The following is an 18,674-nucleotide window of genomic DNA, read 5'->3' as shown; positions in this document are numbered from 1 at the left end:
GCAGTGATTTTGGGGCCCCCCCCCCCAAAAAAAAATAAAGTCTGTTGCTGTTTCCATTGTTTCCCCATCTATTTGCCATGAAGTGATGGGACCGATGCCATGATTTTAGTTTTTCGAATGCTGAGTTTTAAGCCAACTCTTACACTCTCCTCTTTCACTTTCATTAAGAAGCTCTTTAGTTCTTGCTTTCTGCCTAAGGGTGGTCTCATTTGTGTATCTGAGGTTATTGATATTTCTCCTGGCGATCTTGATTCTAGCTTGTGCTTCATCCAACCTGGCATTTCTTATGATGTACTCTGCATATAAGTTAAATAAGCAGGGTGACAATATACAGCCTTGACGTACTCCTTTCCCAGTTTGGAACCAGTCTGTTACATGTCCGGTTCTAACTGTTGCTTCTTGACCTGCATACAGATTTCTCAGGAGCCAGTCCCTTAATGTTATTTTGATAATTTGGAATTAACGTTACTCAAGAAATGGCCAATGCTAGAGGGACTCTTTGACTCTCTGTATCCCTAGGAGCAGGAAATAATCTCTCACAGGAAAGGTGCACTCCCTGCATCTGGAGGTAAAAGGACACCCTCTGGCCAGAGACAGGGAATTCAGGCAAGAAGCCTAGTTAAACAGATCTTGTTACTTTAATTTGCTACCCCAAACCTAAACTGTTTAGATTCTTCACTAATTGAGCACCCAAAACTGAGTTTCTCTGTCTTGTCAATTTTTCACAAATTTATTGCTTCTTTGTCTAAAATTATAAACTGCCTGCTTTGCCACTTCCTAGGTCCCATTTCTATGAGACCTCCCTCTGTTTCAATTAAAATTTAGGTTGTTTTTTTTTCTCCTGTTATGGCACCCCACTCCAGTACTCTTGCCTGGAAAATCCCATGGACAGAGGAGCCTGGTAGGCTGCAGTCCATGGGGTCCTTAAGAGTCAGATAGGACTGAGCGAATTCACTTTCACTTTCACTTTCATGCATTGGAGAAGGAAATGGCAACCCACTCCAGTGTTCTTGCCTGGAGAATCCCAGGGACTCGGGAGCCTGGTGGGCTGCCGTCTATGGGGTCGCACAGAGTTGGACACGACTAAGTGATTAGCAGCAGTAACCTGTATTGTGTCAATTTCATCATTAGTCCACCAGTAAGAACTCAAAATAGTTTACCTGTCCTAAAAATTCCCCCCTTCTTGACAAGGGCTGTACAGGGCATGGTAAGAAGTTTGGATTCTATCCCAAGTACAATGAAAAGCTAATATAAGGTTTAAAAGTACACGAAGAGCATGATCTGTTCTGTTCTTAGAAAGTGCCTTCCCTCTGCTAAGCAAAAGAGATAGGAATGGAAAAGAACAGAAGTAGAGAAACCTGTTAAGGAGGTTATTAAGGACAGTTATTCAGGGTGGAGATAAAAGACACTTGGACTAGAGTGGTAGGCAGAAGTGATAAAACCAACAGGTCTGCATTGGTCAAGGAGAACAAAGGAATCAAAGGTCTGGTTAGAACCACGTGTCTAAACCAGAAAGATCAGGGTGGAGGTAAGGGGGGTTAGGGTGAAGAGTTTCATTTTGGATAGGTTCATTTAGGTGCTGGTGAGCCATCTAAGAGGAGATATCAGTAGACAACTGGCTATGCAGGATAAGATGACCATTCATCTAAGCTGTGAAAGTGAAAGTGAAGTCGCTAAGTCGTTCCCGACTCTTTGCGACCCCATGGATAGTAGCCTGCACCCAAGCTCCTCCGTCCATGGGATTTTCAAGGCAAGAGTACTGGAGTGGGTTGCCATTTCCTTCTCCAGGTAATCTTCCTAACCCAGGGATCGAACCTAGGTCTCTCACATTGTAGACAGACGCTTTACCGTCTGAGCCACCAGGAAAGGCTAAGCTGTAGATGTGTTGATTCCTTGGGGGAAGAAGGTAGGTTAATAAGCAGAGGAACACTTTAGGAGGCCTGCGAAATTTCCACCCCATCTGGCTATCATCACATCATCACTTCGGAAACTACAAAGATATCTAGGTTCCTGTGGGCTAAGGACGGTCCGAAACCGAAGTTCCCAGAGCCGAGTATAGCACAGGCCCATGATTCTTATTTCCTGGGTCTGCGACCCACATCTAATCTGGTCGAGTAACCGTAAACACTGCCAAAACGCTCCAAATACTCCTACGGAAGCCTGCGGTCACTGAGCTGCTGAGGAGCCGGGTAGCGTTGCCTGCCGGGAGTTGTAGGCTGACGGCCGTGGGCGTTTGCGCAACCTCCTTGAGATGCCTGCGGGATGCTGCGCCACGTAGATTGAGCCTGCAACAGCTACTGCAGGACAGTGGTTGGAAAACGCAAATCTGACCTTGCTTTCTTGCTTGGAATCATTTGAGTTCTCATCAATCAAAGAATAAATTCATAGTCCTAAAGTAACATTCAGTGTCTTTTCGAACCCGGGTCTCCTGCATTGTAGGCAGACGCTTTACCATCTGAGCTACCAGGGAAGCCCTTTTTAGTCTTAACATTTCCTAATTATTCTTCAAGACGATTCTGGACGCTTCCTCCGAGAAAGGGGCTTGCTTTGGACCTCTCTTTTCTGTGCTTCCACAGCACTGTCTTACAATTCTCTAATTTCATTTACAATAACCGCTAGGTTTCCCCAGCGCTTACAGGGTCTTTCTAGTCTGAACTATTTACCCTCACCAGTGAGACAGTTGCTATCAGTCCCATTCTGCAGATGAGGAAACTCTGGCCTAGAGACGTTTTGTAATTTGAGCAAGACCACGTCGACGTGTGACATTACTCACGGGGAGTCTCCCACAAGACTACACGTTCCAGGGTGGCACCTTCGGACCAGCTATTTACTTTCCCGCGGGCCACGCCCCAGGGGCGGGGGTCTGGTGACGACACCGCGTCCCATGGTGCTTTGCGCCCCAGCGCTGCCATTGGCCCGGCCGGTCGGCTCCTTTTTCAAATTGAGGCGCCGAGTCGTTGCTCGGTTTCCTGGGCTTCGGGCGGAGACTAGGTTTGTGATTCCAAGGCTCGGACTGGTGCGGGGCAGACGGCGCGGCCAGTCACGGTGGCCGTGACTGGTGGGTAGCAGTTTCCGCGGGCACGCCAGCACCCGGCAGGGGAGGAGGGCACCTAGGTCCGCGCCGGCCGCCGAGCCGCTCCACGCCCCACGGCGAGTCCGTGACCCGGCCTTCTTAGGGGACAGTCATGGCGTCTCAGCCGAATTCATCTGCGAAGAAGAAAGATGAAAAGGGGAAGAACATCCAGGTGGTGGTGCGATGCAGGTAGGGCGAGCTTGCAGGGTTTCGAGCCCTGGGCTTTGCTGCCGGGCTCCTTCCTGCGCGGGCCGAGAAGAGGGATTTTGTTGGCTATTTTCTGAAGGAACCAGACCTTCCTGTTTCTTAGTTTCCTGCGTTCTGTTCGAGAAAATGACACCAGGTTACTGTGAGGAGTAAATTAGTATTTTGTTTTGTTTTTTTCCAGAAGAAAGGATATTTGTATCTGAGTTTATAGTTTAAACTGCTATTGAGGAGAAGTTCGTCGCTGTTCTTCAGTGAAATGTGTTTTTTTAAAAAATACTGTCGACAAAGATTTAGGTGTCATTCTGTATGCCACTCCTTGCAGTTGATCAGTTTGGAAACGACTGCACACCTACTAAACAGATGTTTTAGCATTTAAGTTGTTATTATCATCCTGTCCATCATCTCTAAAAAAGTAATCATTTACCTCTTCACTTTGTTCTAGAAGTAATATTTTCTTAATCCTTAGTAAAAAAATAAACATCTTTGTTTTTAAAATTGAAGTTGTAGAATGAGTTTATGTTTTAAAAAATCAAGGAGACAACTAAAGTTGTGCTACATTTTCCAGTGGGTGGGTGAAGGTGTTCAGCTCTCTCCTGATTAGTTTATGCATCATTTCCCAGAAGGAAATGGCAACGCACTCCAGTATTCTTGGCTGGAGAATCCCATGGACGGAGGAGCCTGGTAGGCTACAGTCCATGGGGTCGCAAAGAGTCGGACATGACTGAGCGACTTCACTTCACTTCAGGAGAGGAAGAACATACTTGTACAATCTATTGCTTAACCAAATATTGGATTGATTTGGCTTTTTAGACACCCTACACAGTTTGCTGGTATATGTGTATTTTGTGTGTCTATTTTTGTTGCTGTGATATTAAAAACTCTACCAACTCTCAGAAACTATTTTGTAAATCCAAACGTATTCTAAAATTAAAAGGTTATTTTAAAAGTGTATTAACAGACTTTCTTAGGTTATTGCCCACACAGCTTTGGTGGCTTGAGTTGTATGTATCAAAGGTAATAGCTAACTCTAAAGTAGGTGCCTGACAAGACACTTGGTGGTAACCCAAAGTCTAGCCAATTACCAATTGCATTCTCGGGCCTCTGTTAATAGTTACTTGTCTTGAAGATTAAAAAAACCAGCCCATATTCCAATACAAATTTTTATATGATTTTGATCATTTAATTAAGTCAGGCAGTATTACCTTTTCTATGTGGCTTTATTTTCTTTAATTTCATTTTTATTGTGAGTTAAAAAATAGGTCAGACCTATAAAAAAATATAACGAATATAACAAGCATCTTTGTTTAGAAACAGAAGAATCATTACAGCTAGAATCCCACTGTATCCCTCCACATCCCTTTCTTCTACCTTAAGAGTTGAACATTATCCTGAATTTCATGTTTATTACCTCCATACATTTAAAGCCTTAACTTAAAAGAGATTTATTTTATTGTTAATGAAAAGTGCTTAGTGTCCAATGTTTACAATAACTTCAGTATAAAGAGATGTTTTTCTCTTCAAATTAGCCTTTTCTTTTTCAAATAGCCCTCCTACTGCAAAGATTTCTGTTCTTGGTGTGGTGGTGGTGTGTGTGTGTGTGCTCAATTGTGTCCGAATCTTTGTGACCCCATTGTCTGTAGCCCACCAGGCTCCGCTTTTCATGGGATTTCCAAGGCTAGAATACTGGAGTGGGTTGCCATTTCCTTCTCCAGGGGATCTTCCTGACCCAGAGATTGAACCTGTGTCTCTGCCGTCTTTTACCACTGCTCCACCTAGGAAGCCCAATGTGTCCTTCAGTTCAGTTCAGTTCAGTCGCTCAGTCGTGTCTGACTTTGCCACCCCATGAATTGCAGCACGCCAGGTCTCCCTGTCCATCACCAACTCCCGGAGTTCACTCAAACTCACGTCCATCGAGTCAGTGATGCCATCCAGCCATCTCATCCTCTGTCATCCCCTTTTCCTCCTGCCCCCAATCCCTCCCAGCATCAGAGTCTTTTCCAATGAGTCAACTCTTCGCATGAGGTGGCCAAAGGACTGGAGTTTCAGCTTTAGCATCATTCCTTCCAAAGAAATCCCAGGGCTGATCTCTTTCAGAATGGACTGGTTGGATCTCCTTGCAATCCAAGGGACTCTCAAGAGTCTTCTCCAACACCACAGTTCAAAAGCATCAATTTTTTGGTGCTCAGCTGTCTTCACAGTCCAACTCTCACATCCATACATGACTACTGGAAAAACCATAGCCTTGACTAGACGGACCTTTGTTGGCAAAGTAATGTCTCTGCTTTTGAATATGCTATCTAGGTTGGTCATAACTTTCCTTCCAAGGAGCAAGCGTCTTTTAATTTCATGGCTGCAGTCACCATCTACAGTGGTTTTGGAGCCCCCAAAAATAAAGTCTGACACTGTTTCCACTGTTTCCCCATCTATTTCCCATGAAGTGGTGGGACCAGATGCCATGATCCTCGTTTTCTGAATGTTGAGCTTGAAGCCAACTTTTTCACTCTCCTCTTTCACCTTCATCAAGAGGCTTTTTAGTTCGTCTTCACTTTCTGCCATAAGGGTGGTGTCATCTGCGTATCTGACGTTATTGATATTTCTCCCAGCAATCTTGATTCCAGCTTGTGCTTCTTCCAGCCCAGCGTTTCTCATGATGTACTCTGAATATAAGTTAAATAAGCAGGGTGACAATATACAGCCTTGACGTACTCCTTTTCCTATTTGGAACCAGTCTGTTGTTCCATGTCCAGTTCTAACTGTCGCTTCCTGACCTGCATACAGGTTTCTCAAGAGGCAGATCAGGTGGTCTGGTATGCTCATCTCTTTTAGAATTTTCCACAGTTTATTGTGATCCACACAGTCAAAGGCTTTGGCATAGTCAATAAAGCAGAAATAGATGTTTTTCTGGAACTCTCTTGCTTTTTCTATGATCCAGCGGATGTTGGCAATTTGATCTCTGGTTCCTCTGCCTTTTCTAAAACCAGCTTGAACATCTGGAAGTTCACGGTTCACGTATTGCTGAAGCCTGGCTTGGAGAATTTTGAGCATTACTTTACTAGCGTGTGAGATGAGTGCAATTGTGCAGTTGGTAGTTTGAGCATTCTTTGGCATTGCCTTTCTTTGGGATTGGAATGAAAACTGACCTTTTCCAGTCCTGTGGCTACTGCTGAATTTTCCAAACGTGCTGGCATATTGAGTGCAGCACTTTCACAGCATCATCTTTCAGGATTTGAAATAGCTCAACTGGAATTCCATCACCTCCACTAGCTTTGTTCATAATGATGCTTCCTAAGGCCCACTTGACTTCACATTCCAGGATATCTGGCTCTAGGTGAGTGATCACACCATCGGGATTATCTGGGTCATGAAGATCTTTTTTGTACAGTTGTTCTGTGTATTCTTGCCACCTCTTCTTAATCTCTTCTTCTGTTAGATCCATACCATTTCTGTCCTTTATCGAGCCCATGTTTGCATGAAATGTTCCCTTGGGATCTCTAATTCTCTTGAAGAGATCTCTAGTCTTTCCCATTCTGTTGTTTTACTCTGTTTCTTTGCATGTGTCCTTAAACTTTACTAAATAAACAACTTATGCCCTTGAAGGTTATTAAATCTTTTCTCAAAGGGCCCACATAGTAAATATTTTAGGCTTTTCAGATTACATGTGGTTTCTGTCACGTAATCTTGTCTGATTTTTTTTTTCTCCCCAGTTTTAAACTTTTAATGGCAACAGTTTGTAATAACCTAAGAGATCAGCCTAAGGGGTTCCCTAGTAGCTCAGTTGGTAAAAAATCTGCCTACAATGCAGGAGACCTGGGTTTGATCCCTGGGTCTGGAAGATCCTCTGGAGAAGGAAATGGCAACCCATTCCAGTATTCTTGCCTGGAGAATCTCATGGACAGAGCAGCCTGGCAGGCTATAGTCTATGGGGTCACAAGGGTTGGACACAACTTAGCAACTAAACCACCAAGGGATCAGCAAATTTTTAAGAGAGATGACTTCAGTTTTTGATTACAATGAATGCAATCTTTGTGATAACCTAAGAAATCAGCAAAATTTTGAGAGATGACTTCATTTTTTGATTATAATGAATACAATCTTTATGATGTTCTTTACTTGTACAGTAGCTATATGAATATTTATGGAGTGAATGAATGAATTTAGTGGACAGGACTTTTTTTTTAATCTTCAGTCTGTCTTACCATTTTAGTTGTTTGAATTTTAATATGACTGTAGTGAAAGCATTAGTGTTAGTCGCTTAGTTGTGTATGACTCTTTGCGACTGCATAGACTATAGCCCGCCAGGCTCCTCTGTTCATGGAAATCTCCAGGCAAGAATACTCGAGTGAGTAGCCATTCCCTTCTTCAGGGTATCTTCCCCACCCAGAAATTGAACCCGGGTCTCCTGCATTGCAGGCAGATTCTTTACTGTCTGGACCACCAGGGAAGGCCAAGTACAATTGATGGTTTTGCTAGTGTCATCAGCAGCAACCTTGCAATTTCTAATTAAAGAAGTCTGGATAGGAAAATAGTTGGTTGACAGTACTCTTTATTGCAGCTATAAACAGTCCCTAAAGCTCCTTTGTGGGAGCTTTGATAACTTTTAGGAATGTGTGATTTGTGGGAATTTCTACTACTTTGCCCAAATAACTTGAATGGTATTCATTTGGTAACTTAATCACACATCCTGACGAGAGATTAGACCAATTGGAAAAGCTTTAACCACAGGAGAGCAGTTATGGATACTGTGACTTTTGTGCATTGTTAGGTTTCAGTACATTTAACAAATGATAATATGACAAGATATTACTTGGAAGTTACTGAGTTAGATTTCTCAGGATCACAAATGTGGTTTTCAAACATGGGGGTGGGGCATGACAGGGACATTGAGGTATCCTTAACATAAACAGCAGTTTGGTTAGTCTAGTGATGAGGGGAAAGATAACTTCCTATTTGGCATTTCCTGTCACAGTATGTGATAATGAATGGGAAAAGTGAACTCAGGGCAAGAGTACCTCTCCCTTTGGCTCAGATTTGTGCTCAGTATCTTACGGATGCTACTCTGTGGACTGTGGTTCTTTTTAGCTTTCCTTTTCTTTCCCCTAGGGATGACATTTATTAAGCAGTGTAGTATAACAGATATTATTAATATTTGAGTGTCTGCTAAGCAGAGTAGTAGATGCTGGGGAAACAGTAAATTACATAGGACTTGTTTCCCTACATTTTGAGGTTGGTACTATTACCAACCTTTTAATTTTCAAATGAGGAGACAGGCACAAAGGGCTCCATTGCCCAGGCAGACTGGATGAAGAGTCCTCATTCTACTGAAATGCCTAAGGAGGCATTTATCTTATTTTACTTCACATGGAGTCTTTCCCATCACACCTCCTCTATCCTGCTCTGCCCTAATCAAGGCCCCATTAGGTTTCTGCTGTAAGTTCCTACAGCACCTTTTACTTCCCCTTACTAAACATCGTCTCTCTTATAATCACTTGTTTTATGTTCCCCACTAGACCTCAGTGTCTTGAGGACAGATTGAATTAACACATGTGAAATACTTGGAACAGTGAGTACCTGGCACGTAGTAAGCGCTCTATGTATTAGTCATTATTTTAATATATTTTTAATTTTGTGCCACTTATCCCTTGGCAGGTTAATATTTTGGATGCAAATTTGGCATGTTCTTTCTAATACATCATAACCTAACTTGGCCGGATTCTAGGAACATTGGAAATAGAATTCTGAAAAATAAGTTTCACCTTTTTTACAAATTAATTCTCTTAGCATCTACTCCAAGAAACTGTCAGAATTGTATATATCTTTCAAAACTTTTTAAACTAATTTTATTTCTGGCAATTGAAACCCTTAAAATTCTGCTGTCTGCTTTAGCAGTGTCATTTAGGCCCCATTTAATCTCTGTCACCAACAGTGTGGTTAAAACTTCCCATTGTTCTTGTCTGAGATATTAACAAAAATGTCATCAGTAACCTGATAACTAAGAGTTCTTAATTCTTAAGTGAACTTAACTTACAAAACAGACTCACAGACTTAGAGAACAAACTTAGGGTTGCTGGGGAGAAGGGATAGTTCGGGAGTTGGGGATTGACATGGACTCACTGCTATATTTAAAATGGATAAGCACAAGAACATAGAACTCTGCTTACTGTTAAGTGGCAGCCTGGATAGGAGAGGAGTTTGGGGGAGAATGGATACATTTATATGTATGGCTGCGGAGAAGGCGATGGCACCCCACTCCAGTACTCTTGCCTGGAAAATCCCATGGATGGAGGAGCCTGGTGGGCTGCCGTCTATAGGGTCACATAGAGTCGGACACGACTGAAGCGACTTAGCAGCATACGTATGGCTGAGTCCCTTAGCTGTTGACCTGAAACTATAACAACAGTTTTTAAAAAAAGAGTTCTTGAATAACCTTGTATGTTTCATTTTACAGACCATTTAATTTGGCAGAGCGGAAAGCTAATGCCCATTCGGTAGTAGAATGTGATCATGTGCGGAAAGAAGTTAGTGTTCGAACTGGAGGACTGGCGGACAAAAGCTCAAGGAAAACATACACTTTTGATATGGTACTTACTTCCTAAAGTGCTGCTACTTCTTATTATCCACTAATGTAAAATTATCCTAGTACGTATATTTTCTGTAGGTTCTGGTGTAGTTAGAAATTGCAGTTGATCCTTTGAGTTGTCAAATGGTTTCTAGTGGGCTGGATAAGTTAATATATTAAATTAAGGTAATTTTGAAGTTTTTTTTTTTTAAGAAATGCCTTTTGTTTTTTGGCTAGGTTTTTGGAGCAAATACTAAACAAATTGATGTTTACCGAAGTGTTGTTTGTCCAATTCTGGATGAAGTTATTATGGGCTATAATTGCACTATTTTTGCGTGAGTTAAACACTTTTCAAATTGATGAAAAGTTTTAGATGCATGTAATCATTTTTTTTTGTTTAACACTTCTGTTAATTTTGACAGATATGGCCAAACCGGCACTGGAAAAACCTTTACAATGGAAGGTGAAAGGTCCCCTAATGAAGAGTATACTTGGGAGGAGGTATTTATTGTTTATATCAGACTTTTGTCTCTAAAGTGGCTCAAGTGCAGCAGAATAAAACTTGGTTGGACGCCTCTGTCTGAAATAGATCAGAGTACCATGTCAAACATGAATTTAGGATAAACTACTAGTATAATGATATTAAAGTATATGTAATGGCTTCTGTTTAAGAAACATAAAGTCTTACTGGGAGAGAGGAGCAATACATATGGTACAGTTAGATGATGAGAGAAGTGTCTCTTTGGGACAGAGAGTTGGAGCAGACTATTGTGGGAAAGTGGAATGTGAGTAGGACTTGAAGAGGAAGGCTTTGCAGTGAGGGAGTGAGTCTTGTAAAGTTAGCACAACCATGGGAGCAGTATGGTACTTTATTAATGATGACTTTGAGTATAAAATTAAGATCACTGTATTGCTGAAGATTATAGAAAGCACATAGTACATTTCACAAACAAATGTGTTTAAACCTAAATGAGTTTAATGACTAATATTTTCCAAATTACCAACATTTAGGTAGATCCTTTCTTCTAGTGGTTGGGGCATTAACTTACTTTATGCATGGGTAATAGTGTTATGGAATTGTAATCATAGAAAATATGGACTAGGCTTAAAGCACAGTTTCAAAATTTAGAGTCATAAGTTTTATTAAGGATAATTAGACATTTGAGAAACAACTTTGTTTCATGTCGGAATTAGGGAATACTGTTAGATGAGCCACTTTTCTGATTAAAAGAATGGTTCTATGTTCTCATGAGAAAAATTGGAGAGGATGATTGAACTTGGCTTTATAAGGAACTTGATTCAGTTGGTTTCTGTATAATGCTCAGGCATGAAATAGCTGACTGGAATGACAGATTTGTGGAAGGTGTAAGGAAGAATAATTGGTATTGAACAGATTGTTGTAAATGGCTTGTAAATGATTTGGCTTCTCTAACATTAGGTTAGTTTTTTGATTTTTTTTTTTAAACCTGTTTTGACATATTTATGTTTAAATATGCTATAAAGGAGGCCCTTGTTATATGTGTGTTTTAACTATTGCAGTAAATGGTATTCTTTAAGTCTTTATTAATATTATAATTTCAGGATCCTTTAGCTGGTATAATTCCACGTACTCTTCATCAAATTTTTGAGAAACTTACTGATAACGGTACTGAATTTTCAGTGAAAGTGTCGCTGTTGGAAATCTATAATGAAGAGCTCTTTGATCTCCTTAATCCATCTTCTGATGTTTCTGAGAGACTGCAGATGTTTGATGATCCCCGTAACAAGGTAACTTGAGTCTTTGACAATGAAATGTCTCCAAATGTTAATGTGTGATATTTTGAGAAATACATATATATATATATATGTTTTTTTTCTTTTTAACCAATTTAATGGGTGCTCTTCTGATATTTGGTCAGAGGGGAGTGATAATCAAAGGTTTAGAGGAAATCACAGTACACAACAAGGATGAAGTCTATCAAATTTTGGAGAAGGGGGCAGCAAAAAGGACAACCGCAGCAACTCTGATGAACGCCTACTCTAGGTAAGAAAGCCCTTGTTTCCCCCGCTGCTCCATTTTGTTTTCAAGAAGAATATCCAAACTTGGGAAATCACATTGGGGCATGTCAAGTATGTGAGCCACACAGCTAGATCGTGTGCTGGATTGCTTGCCTTAGCGATTGGCTTGAGGTTTATAAGGAGAGCACCAGTGTTGGGAGAATGTTGAAAGGAGGACAAAGACAAGTTAAACTTGCGCAGAATTATTGTTTTTTTAAGTAGAAGATTTCTTTTCCCAAATGAAATTATACATGGGAGCCCTGATTAAAATGTGGCTGGGGTAGTTGATTTGGCAGTGGGATACTCAGGGGCTTACTTCTTCAGCCTTCAGGAGATTTGCCCTGAGTACTTTTCTGGAGCCCCTAAGGATACTTAGAATACAGTTTGAAAATCCCTTTTTTGAGTAAAGATTAGAAGAAAACCAAATGGCCTGTTTTTTTTCCCCCAGCTTAATCAAGGTATAAATGACAAAATTTTATATATTTAGGTTGTACAACATGACTTCTTTCTTCTCAAATGGCTTCACTTTAATGTAGGAAGACATATAATCACTAATAGAATACACATGATCACTAATACAGGTTTTCAAGGGGAGAAAGAGGCATATTTGATAGTATCCCTTATGAGATGAATCCCAGACTCTACAAATGCACTTTACCAAATCAGAGGTGATTTTTTTTTTTTCCCTCATCTTTGAAGGAAATATCAGAATGTAATTGAAAGAGTTGTAGATTAGGAGTTAGGTATTTGTGCTTAGTTCCAGTTCTGCAGTTAACTAAATATGTTACTTTAGGTAGTTAAACTTACTTGAATATCATTTTCCCTGAACTGCAAAATGACTTTGAGGTCTTGCTCTCTTATAGTTGCTCTCTTATAGTCGGACATTTCTACAATATGCTATAACAATTATAATATAGCTCTATATAAATATGTGTGTATTTAAAGAAAGAAGAAAAATAGCATAACATGAAAGTAATCAGTATCATGGAATTATGGGTTGTTTTATAATTTAAATTAAATTTCCTGTAATAGCTTTCCATTAAAAATGGAATTATAAACAAATCATAGAATGAAGTTTCCACTTGAATTAAATGTTTGCTTTATAACTTCATTTGATTTAGACTTTGGAAGAAGGAATTTAAGAAATTTTCTTTCTCTAAATACTTTTCTCTGAAATATAAAATTCCCATTATTCTGTAAATTTGAATAATTTAAAATTTCCTAATTTTCACTGAAGACTGCAGTAAAGATATCTTCTTATCAATGTATGTGATAAAGAAAAGAAACATGATTCAGTTTTCCAAAATCAGAATTGACTTTTATGCTTAATAGCATTAGTCCTATTATCTTAAATTCAGTTCAGTTCAGTTCAGTTGCTCAGTCGTGTCCAACTCTTTGCGACCCCATGAATCGCAGCACTCCAGGCCTCCCTGTCCATCACCAACTCCCAGAGCTTACTCAAACTCATGTCCACTGAGTTGGTGATGCCATCCAGCCATCTCATCCTCTGTCGTCCCCTTCTCCTCCTGCCCCCAATCCCTCCCAGCATCAGGGTCTTTTCCAATGAGTCAACTCTTCACATGAGGTGGCCAAAGTATTGGAATTTCAGCTTCAGCATCAGTCCCTCCAGTGAACACCCAGGACTGATCTCCTGGGCAAATAATGGTAGGAAAACATGAGATTAATTTTATAATTCAAATCTATAGTTTATATTTTTCCCTCTGTCCCTCCCTTTTTCTGTTATTTAAAATAACTTAAATAATTTTTTAAAAATGATACTTATAAAATTTTCCAAGTCACATGAAAAGTACAAATGAGAAAATTAGAAATTACCATATTCCAACCATCAATGACATTAACAAACATAATGTTCTTCATCAGATATTGATACAGAAAGGAATGCTGTCTTTGGTTGTCTGTATTGTTTTTTATATCACTAAGATAAAAGTTGAGTGTCAGTATACAGCTTAAGAAGGACTTTGGAAAACCTTGTAGTCTAGCAGTGATTACTTGTGGTGTTTCAGTGAACACTGCTATTTACTGTTTGTGCTGTTCAGAGGAAGGACCTACCTGTCTCTGGTGACCTTCTTAAGGCAGAGCAATGTACTTTTAGGACAGTTGACACTGAGGGGGAGTGATCTGGTGGCTTGCCTGATGCTGTTTGAGTTTAAGGTAATGATATTTCAAGTGGTTCTTAGATCAGTTGCAAGCCATCTCTTCTGACACACCAGGCAGCTGTTCAAACATTATTCCACATCCAGCTTTCAGAAGTGCCTGAGGATTCTAAGTCATTTAAGCTGTTTTCAGGTAGCTTATTATTGGTTTCCTCTATGCAGGCAGCAGGAGGAAGAAAGCCAAAACCTAGCATCATTTTATCTATCCACTGTCTTCCAAAATCTTACTGATATCCTGTCTGATACTATCTTTCTCTACCCTGGTGGATTTAGATCTTTCTTTGCTGTTTTCATTATGTTACAGAAAGAAATAATGTTTTGCATTATAATGATTGGGCAACTTGGTCTTGTTTTCTAGTCGATCTCACTCAGTTTTCTCTGTTACAATACATATGAAAGAAACTACAGTTGATGGAGAGGAGCTTGTTAAAATTGGAAAGTTGAACTTGGTAAGCATCAACTGTAATACCACTGTTCATTCTGTCAGGTTTTCTTTTTTTTGTAGTTTTATTGAGGTATAACTGACAAATAAAATTATGTATTTAAAATGTACAATGTAGCAAGATATCCTTTCTCATGCTGAATAATATTCGAGTGTGTGTGTCTGTGTGTGTGTGCGTGTGCATGCACATCATGTCACATCTTTATTCATTCGTCAGTGGGTACCTAGGCTGTTTCCATACCTTGTTATCATTAACAGTGCAGTGAACGTGGGAGTACAGACATTTCTTTGAGAGAATGATTTTCATTTTCTTTGCATACATACCCAGAAGTGGGATTGCTAGGTCAAATGGTAGTTCTATTCCACTGTTTCTTCTTTATCACCTCATAGAGCAGTTTGAAAATTGTGTATTTAGAGACAGTACTTTTGTAGTCACTGGGTTATTGGTTTTGTAGTGGGTTGTTACTTATAGAAAATTATTTTACTGGCTATTTAATATCTTTATGTACAATATGAGAATGAAAGTCTTCTATTCCAAATCCATAGACTGAGGACTTATTTTTATTTTTAAAATTCAAGGTTGATCTTGCAGGCAGTGAGAACATTGGCCGTTCTGGAGCAGTTGACAAGAGAGCTCGGGAAGCTGGAAATATCAATCAGTCCCTGTTGACTCTGGGAAGGGTTATTACTGCTCTTGTAGAAAGAACACCTCATGTTCCTTATCGAGAATCTAAACTGACTAGAATCCTCCAGGACTCTCTTGGGGGACGTACAAGAACATCTATCATTGCAACAGTTTCTCCTGCATCTCTCAATCTGGAGGTAAGGTCTTAACTATCACTTTTTTTGGCTGTGCTGCGTGGTTTGTGGGATCTTCGTTTTCAACAAGGGATTGAACCTGGGCCCTCAGCAGTGAAAATTTGGAGTCCTAAACACTAGACTGCCAGAGAATTCCCTAACTATCATGTGTAATATTTTTAAGAGTTCACTAATTAGCTTCATTCATTCTATACTACAGTAAAAATAATCTAGACATTGTATGTGGTGGACACATAGAGGAGAACACCGCTGAAAAATTGTCTTTCTCCTTCCTGGCAGTTTTCAATCTTAAAAAGCTAGTTACTTAGTTGTATTTTTCCCGTCTTCAAAGATAATTGCTGTGGTCATTAACAGTGGATGGTTTAATTGAGGCCTTAGAAGTGGGTTAAGCGAATACTAGTGCTTTAGAGGCTGCTTAGAGATCACTAAAGATGGGGCTGGATGTGGGGGTACAGGTAGGAAAACCAAAAGAAAGAACAAAGATGGTAAAATCTACTTTAATTTTACTGGATTATCCTCTTTAAATGGAATTAGAAAAGCTTTTATAAAGTCTCTTAATTCCTCTTTCATTTTAAAAACTATTTTTGTTGAGAAATGATTTGTATACTATAAAATCCATCCATTGAAAGTATATAATTAGGTGATTGTACTATATTCATTGAGCTATGCAACTGTCACCAAAATCTAAACATTTTTATCCTAGAAGGAAACTCTGTAACCTATTAGCAGTCACTCCCCATCAGTTTCCATTTCTAGCCCTAGGTCACTATTAATCTACTTTCTTTCATCTATGCCTTTGCGTATTCTGAATATTTTATATAAATGGAATCACACCATAAGTGTTCTTTTGTGACTGGCTTCTTTCACTTAGCATAATGTTTTCAATGTTCATGTTGCAGCATCAGAACTCATTCCTTTTTGTGGGTGAATAATATGGATATAGGACATTTTGTTTATTCATCAGTTGATGAAATTCATTGAGGTTTTTTTTTTAATAGAGCTTAAGACTAAAGCAAAAAATTATTAGATTAAATTATAGTAAAGTTAAAGACCCTGAACCTTGAGGAGTAAAAAATAAGGATGTTTTAAACAGTCCTCTGTCTTATTTATTTACTTAATTGGAGTATAGTTGCTTCAAGAACATTCCTTGTTTTTAAAGGTTGGGTATAGTAGTATTACTGGGTAAATGTTTATATTAGATATAACCAAAAGTTATTATGTTATTGTATAGTACATTTTAGGTAACAGAACTACTTTATTCTCATATCTTCAGTAATTGGCCTTTTCTTTTCATCACAGGAAACTCTGAGTACACTGGAATATGCTCATAGAGCAAAGAACATACTCAATAAGCCTGAGGTTAACCAGAAACTCACCAAGAAAGCTCTGATAAAGGTAATTGTGAATTTTAATGGAGTAATATAAATTTGTTTGACAAATGTGAAAATGAGGAACTGAAATAGATAATTGTTTTTAAAAATTTATTAAATTGCCTTTGATAAGGCTTTTCATTTAATGGGTTGAATTAAATGCCCTGTGTGTTAAAATGCTTTTTCTAATACTAATAGATGACCTTACAAGCTCTATCCAGTCAGTAAAATTTAAGTGTATAATGGTACTTCAGTGCAGTTTTAATTAGCATTTCCTTAATAGTGATAGTCAGCATCTTTTCACATGCTTATTATCCATATGTATATCTTCGTTTGTGAAATATCTATTTAAATTGCCAGTTTTTAATTGGGTTGTCTTTTTATGAAGTTGTAAAGGATTGTTCATATTTTATACATACTATCCTTTATGAAATAATTTGTAAATATTTCCTCCCAATCTGGCTTGTCTTTTCCTTTTATTGGTAGTGGTTTTTTTTTTTGTTTCTATTGAGACAACTATAGATTCACATGCAGTTGAAAGAAGTAATACAGAGAGATCCTTTATACATTTTATCAAACTATACAGTAATCACTGTAGGGACACCGTTAATAGCAATTCATTGGTCTTATTCCTCAATTTTCCTGGTAATCATGTGTGTGTGTTTAGTTAGTTCTATACAGTTTTGTTATGTGTAGGTTCATGGAGCCACTACCACAGTCAAGGTCCTGAACAGTCCCATCTCAGCAAGGATTCCTCATTGCCCTTTTATAATCACTTCCTTCCCACTCTGACCTCACACCCTGATCTTTGTTATCCAATGATCTGTTCTCTTTCTAAACCTTTGTCATTTTAAGAGTGTTATTGAATGGAATCATGCAGTATGTAAACTTTGGGGATTGCTTTTATCACTCAGCATAATTCTCTGGAGGTTAACCTGAGTGGTGCATATCAATAGATCTTTACTTTTTAATGCTGAGGAATATTCCTTGGTATGTATATACCACCCACCTGCAGTGCAGAAGACCCCAGTTCAATTCATGGGTCAGGAAAGTCCCCTGGAGAAGGAATAGGCTACCTACTCCAGTATTCTTGGGCTTCCCTGGTGGCTCAGACTAAAGAATTCACCTGAAATGTGGGAGACCTGGGTTCGATACCTGGGTTGGGAAGATCCCCTGGAGGAGGGCATGGCAACCTACTCCAGTATTCTTGCCTGGAGAATCCCCAAGGACAGAGGAGCCTGGTGGGCTACAGTCCATGGGGTAGCAAAGAGTCAGACACAACTGAGCGACTAAGCACAGCACAGCACGGCACATGTATACACCACACATAGTTTGTTGTCAGATTCACATGTGAGAGACATAGGGGCTGATTTCAGTTTTTCACGGTTGAAAATAAAACTGCTTTGATCATATTTGTTAATAGTAATTTGTGTACATGTAAATTTTCATTTTTCTGAGAAAATTGCCCAAGAGTATAATTGTTGTGTTGTATGGTAATTGAATATAAGTTTTCTTTTTTTTTTTTTTAAGGAACTGCCAAGTTGTTTTCCAAAATAGCTGGGCTTTCTATTCTGTTGCATTGATTTATGTCTGTCCCTCACTAATAACACAGCTTTAATTACTGTAGCTTTATAATAACTCTTGGAATCAGACTGTTTAAAAGGAAGCTTATATGAGCAAACCTTTCTTGATAAAGGGTGTCAAAATTTTCAGGATCTGAGAAACACTACAGTGATTTTTATATTCATTATTTTTTAAAGGGATTTGATTTAGGTCATACCTGAATGGTCTAGTGGTTTTCCCTACTTTCGTCAATTGAAGTCTGAATTTGGCAATAAGGAGTTCATGGTCTGAGCCACAGTCAGCTCCTGGTCTTGTTTTTGCTGACTGTATAGAACTTCTTCATCTTTGGCTGCAAAGAATATAATCAATCTGATGTCGGTGTTGACCATCTGGTGATGTCCATGTATAGAGTCTTCTCTTGTGTTGTTGGAAG

At 39.2% G+C, this 18,674-nt stretch overlaps 1 protein-coding gene across 1 annotated transcript in view; it reads left to right on the top strand.

The window, feature by feature from the left end:
* The first annotated feature begins 2,924 nt into the window (after nucleotides 1-2,924).
* The window catches only part of KIF11 (kinesin family member 11), a 46,082-nt gene continuing 30,332 nt past the window's right edge, over nucleotides 2,925-18,674 (top strand). Inside the window, exons 1-9 of the mRNA XM_010842199.1 lie at nucleotides 2,925-3,262; nucleotides 9,726-9,858; nucleotides 10,074-10,171; nucleotides 10,259-10,337; nucleotides 11,418-11,603; nucleotides 11,735-11,859; nucleotides 14,406-14,496; nucleotides 15,069-15,311; nucleotides 16,608-16,703. Coding sequence (XP_010840501.1) covers nucleotides 3,186-3,262; nucleotides 9,726-9,858; nucleotides 10,074-10,171; nucleotides 10,259-10,337; nucleotides 11,418-11,603; nucleotides 11,735-11,859; nucleotides 14,406-14,496; nucleotides 15,069-15,311; nucleotides 16,608-16,703 — 1,128 coding nt within the window. The 5' untranslated portion in view covers nucleotides 2,925-3,185. The remainder of the gene's footprint in view (nucleotides 3,263-9,725; nucleotides 9,859-10,073; nucleotides 10,172-10,258; nucleotides 10,338-11,417; nucleotides 11,604-11,734; nucleotides 11,860-14,405; nucleotides 14,497-15,068; nucleotides 15,312-16,607; nucleotides 16,704-18,674) is intronic.

This window comes from Bison bison, unplaced genomic scaffold (genome assembly GCF_000754665.1).
Source record: "Bison bison bison isolate TAMUID 2011002044 unplaced genomic scaffold, Bison_UMD1.0 scf7180017864172, whole genome shotgun sequence".
NCBI classification, from domain to species: domain Eukaryota; kingdom Metazoa; phylum Chordata; class Mammalia; order Artiodactyla; family Bovidae; genus Bison; species Bison bison.
The sequence above is the reverse complement of the archived record's forward strand: the minus strand, read 5'-3'. Positions and strand labels throughout refer to the sequence as shown.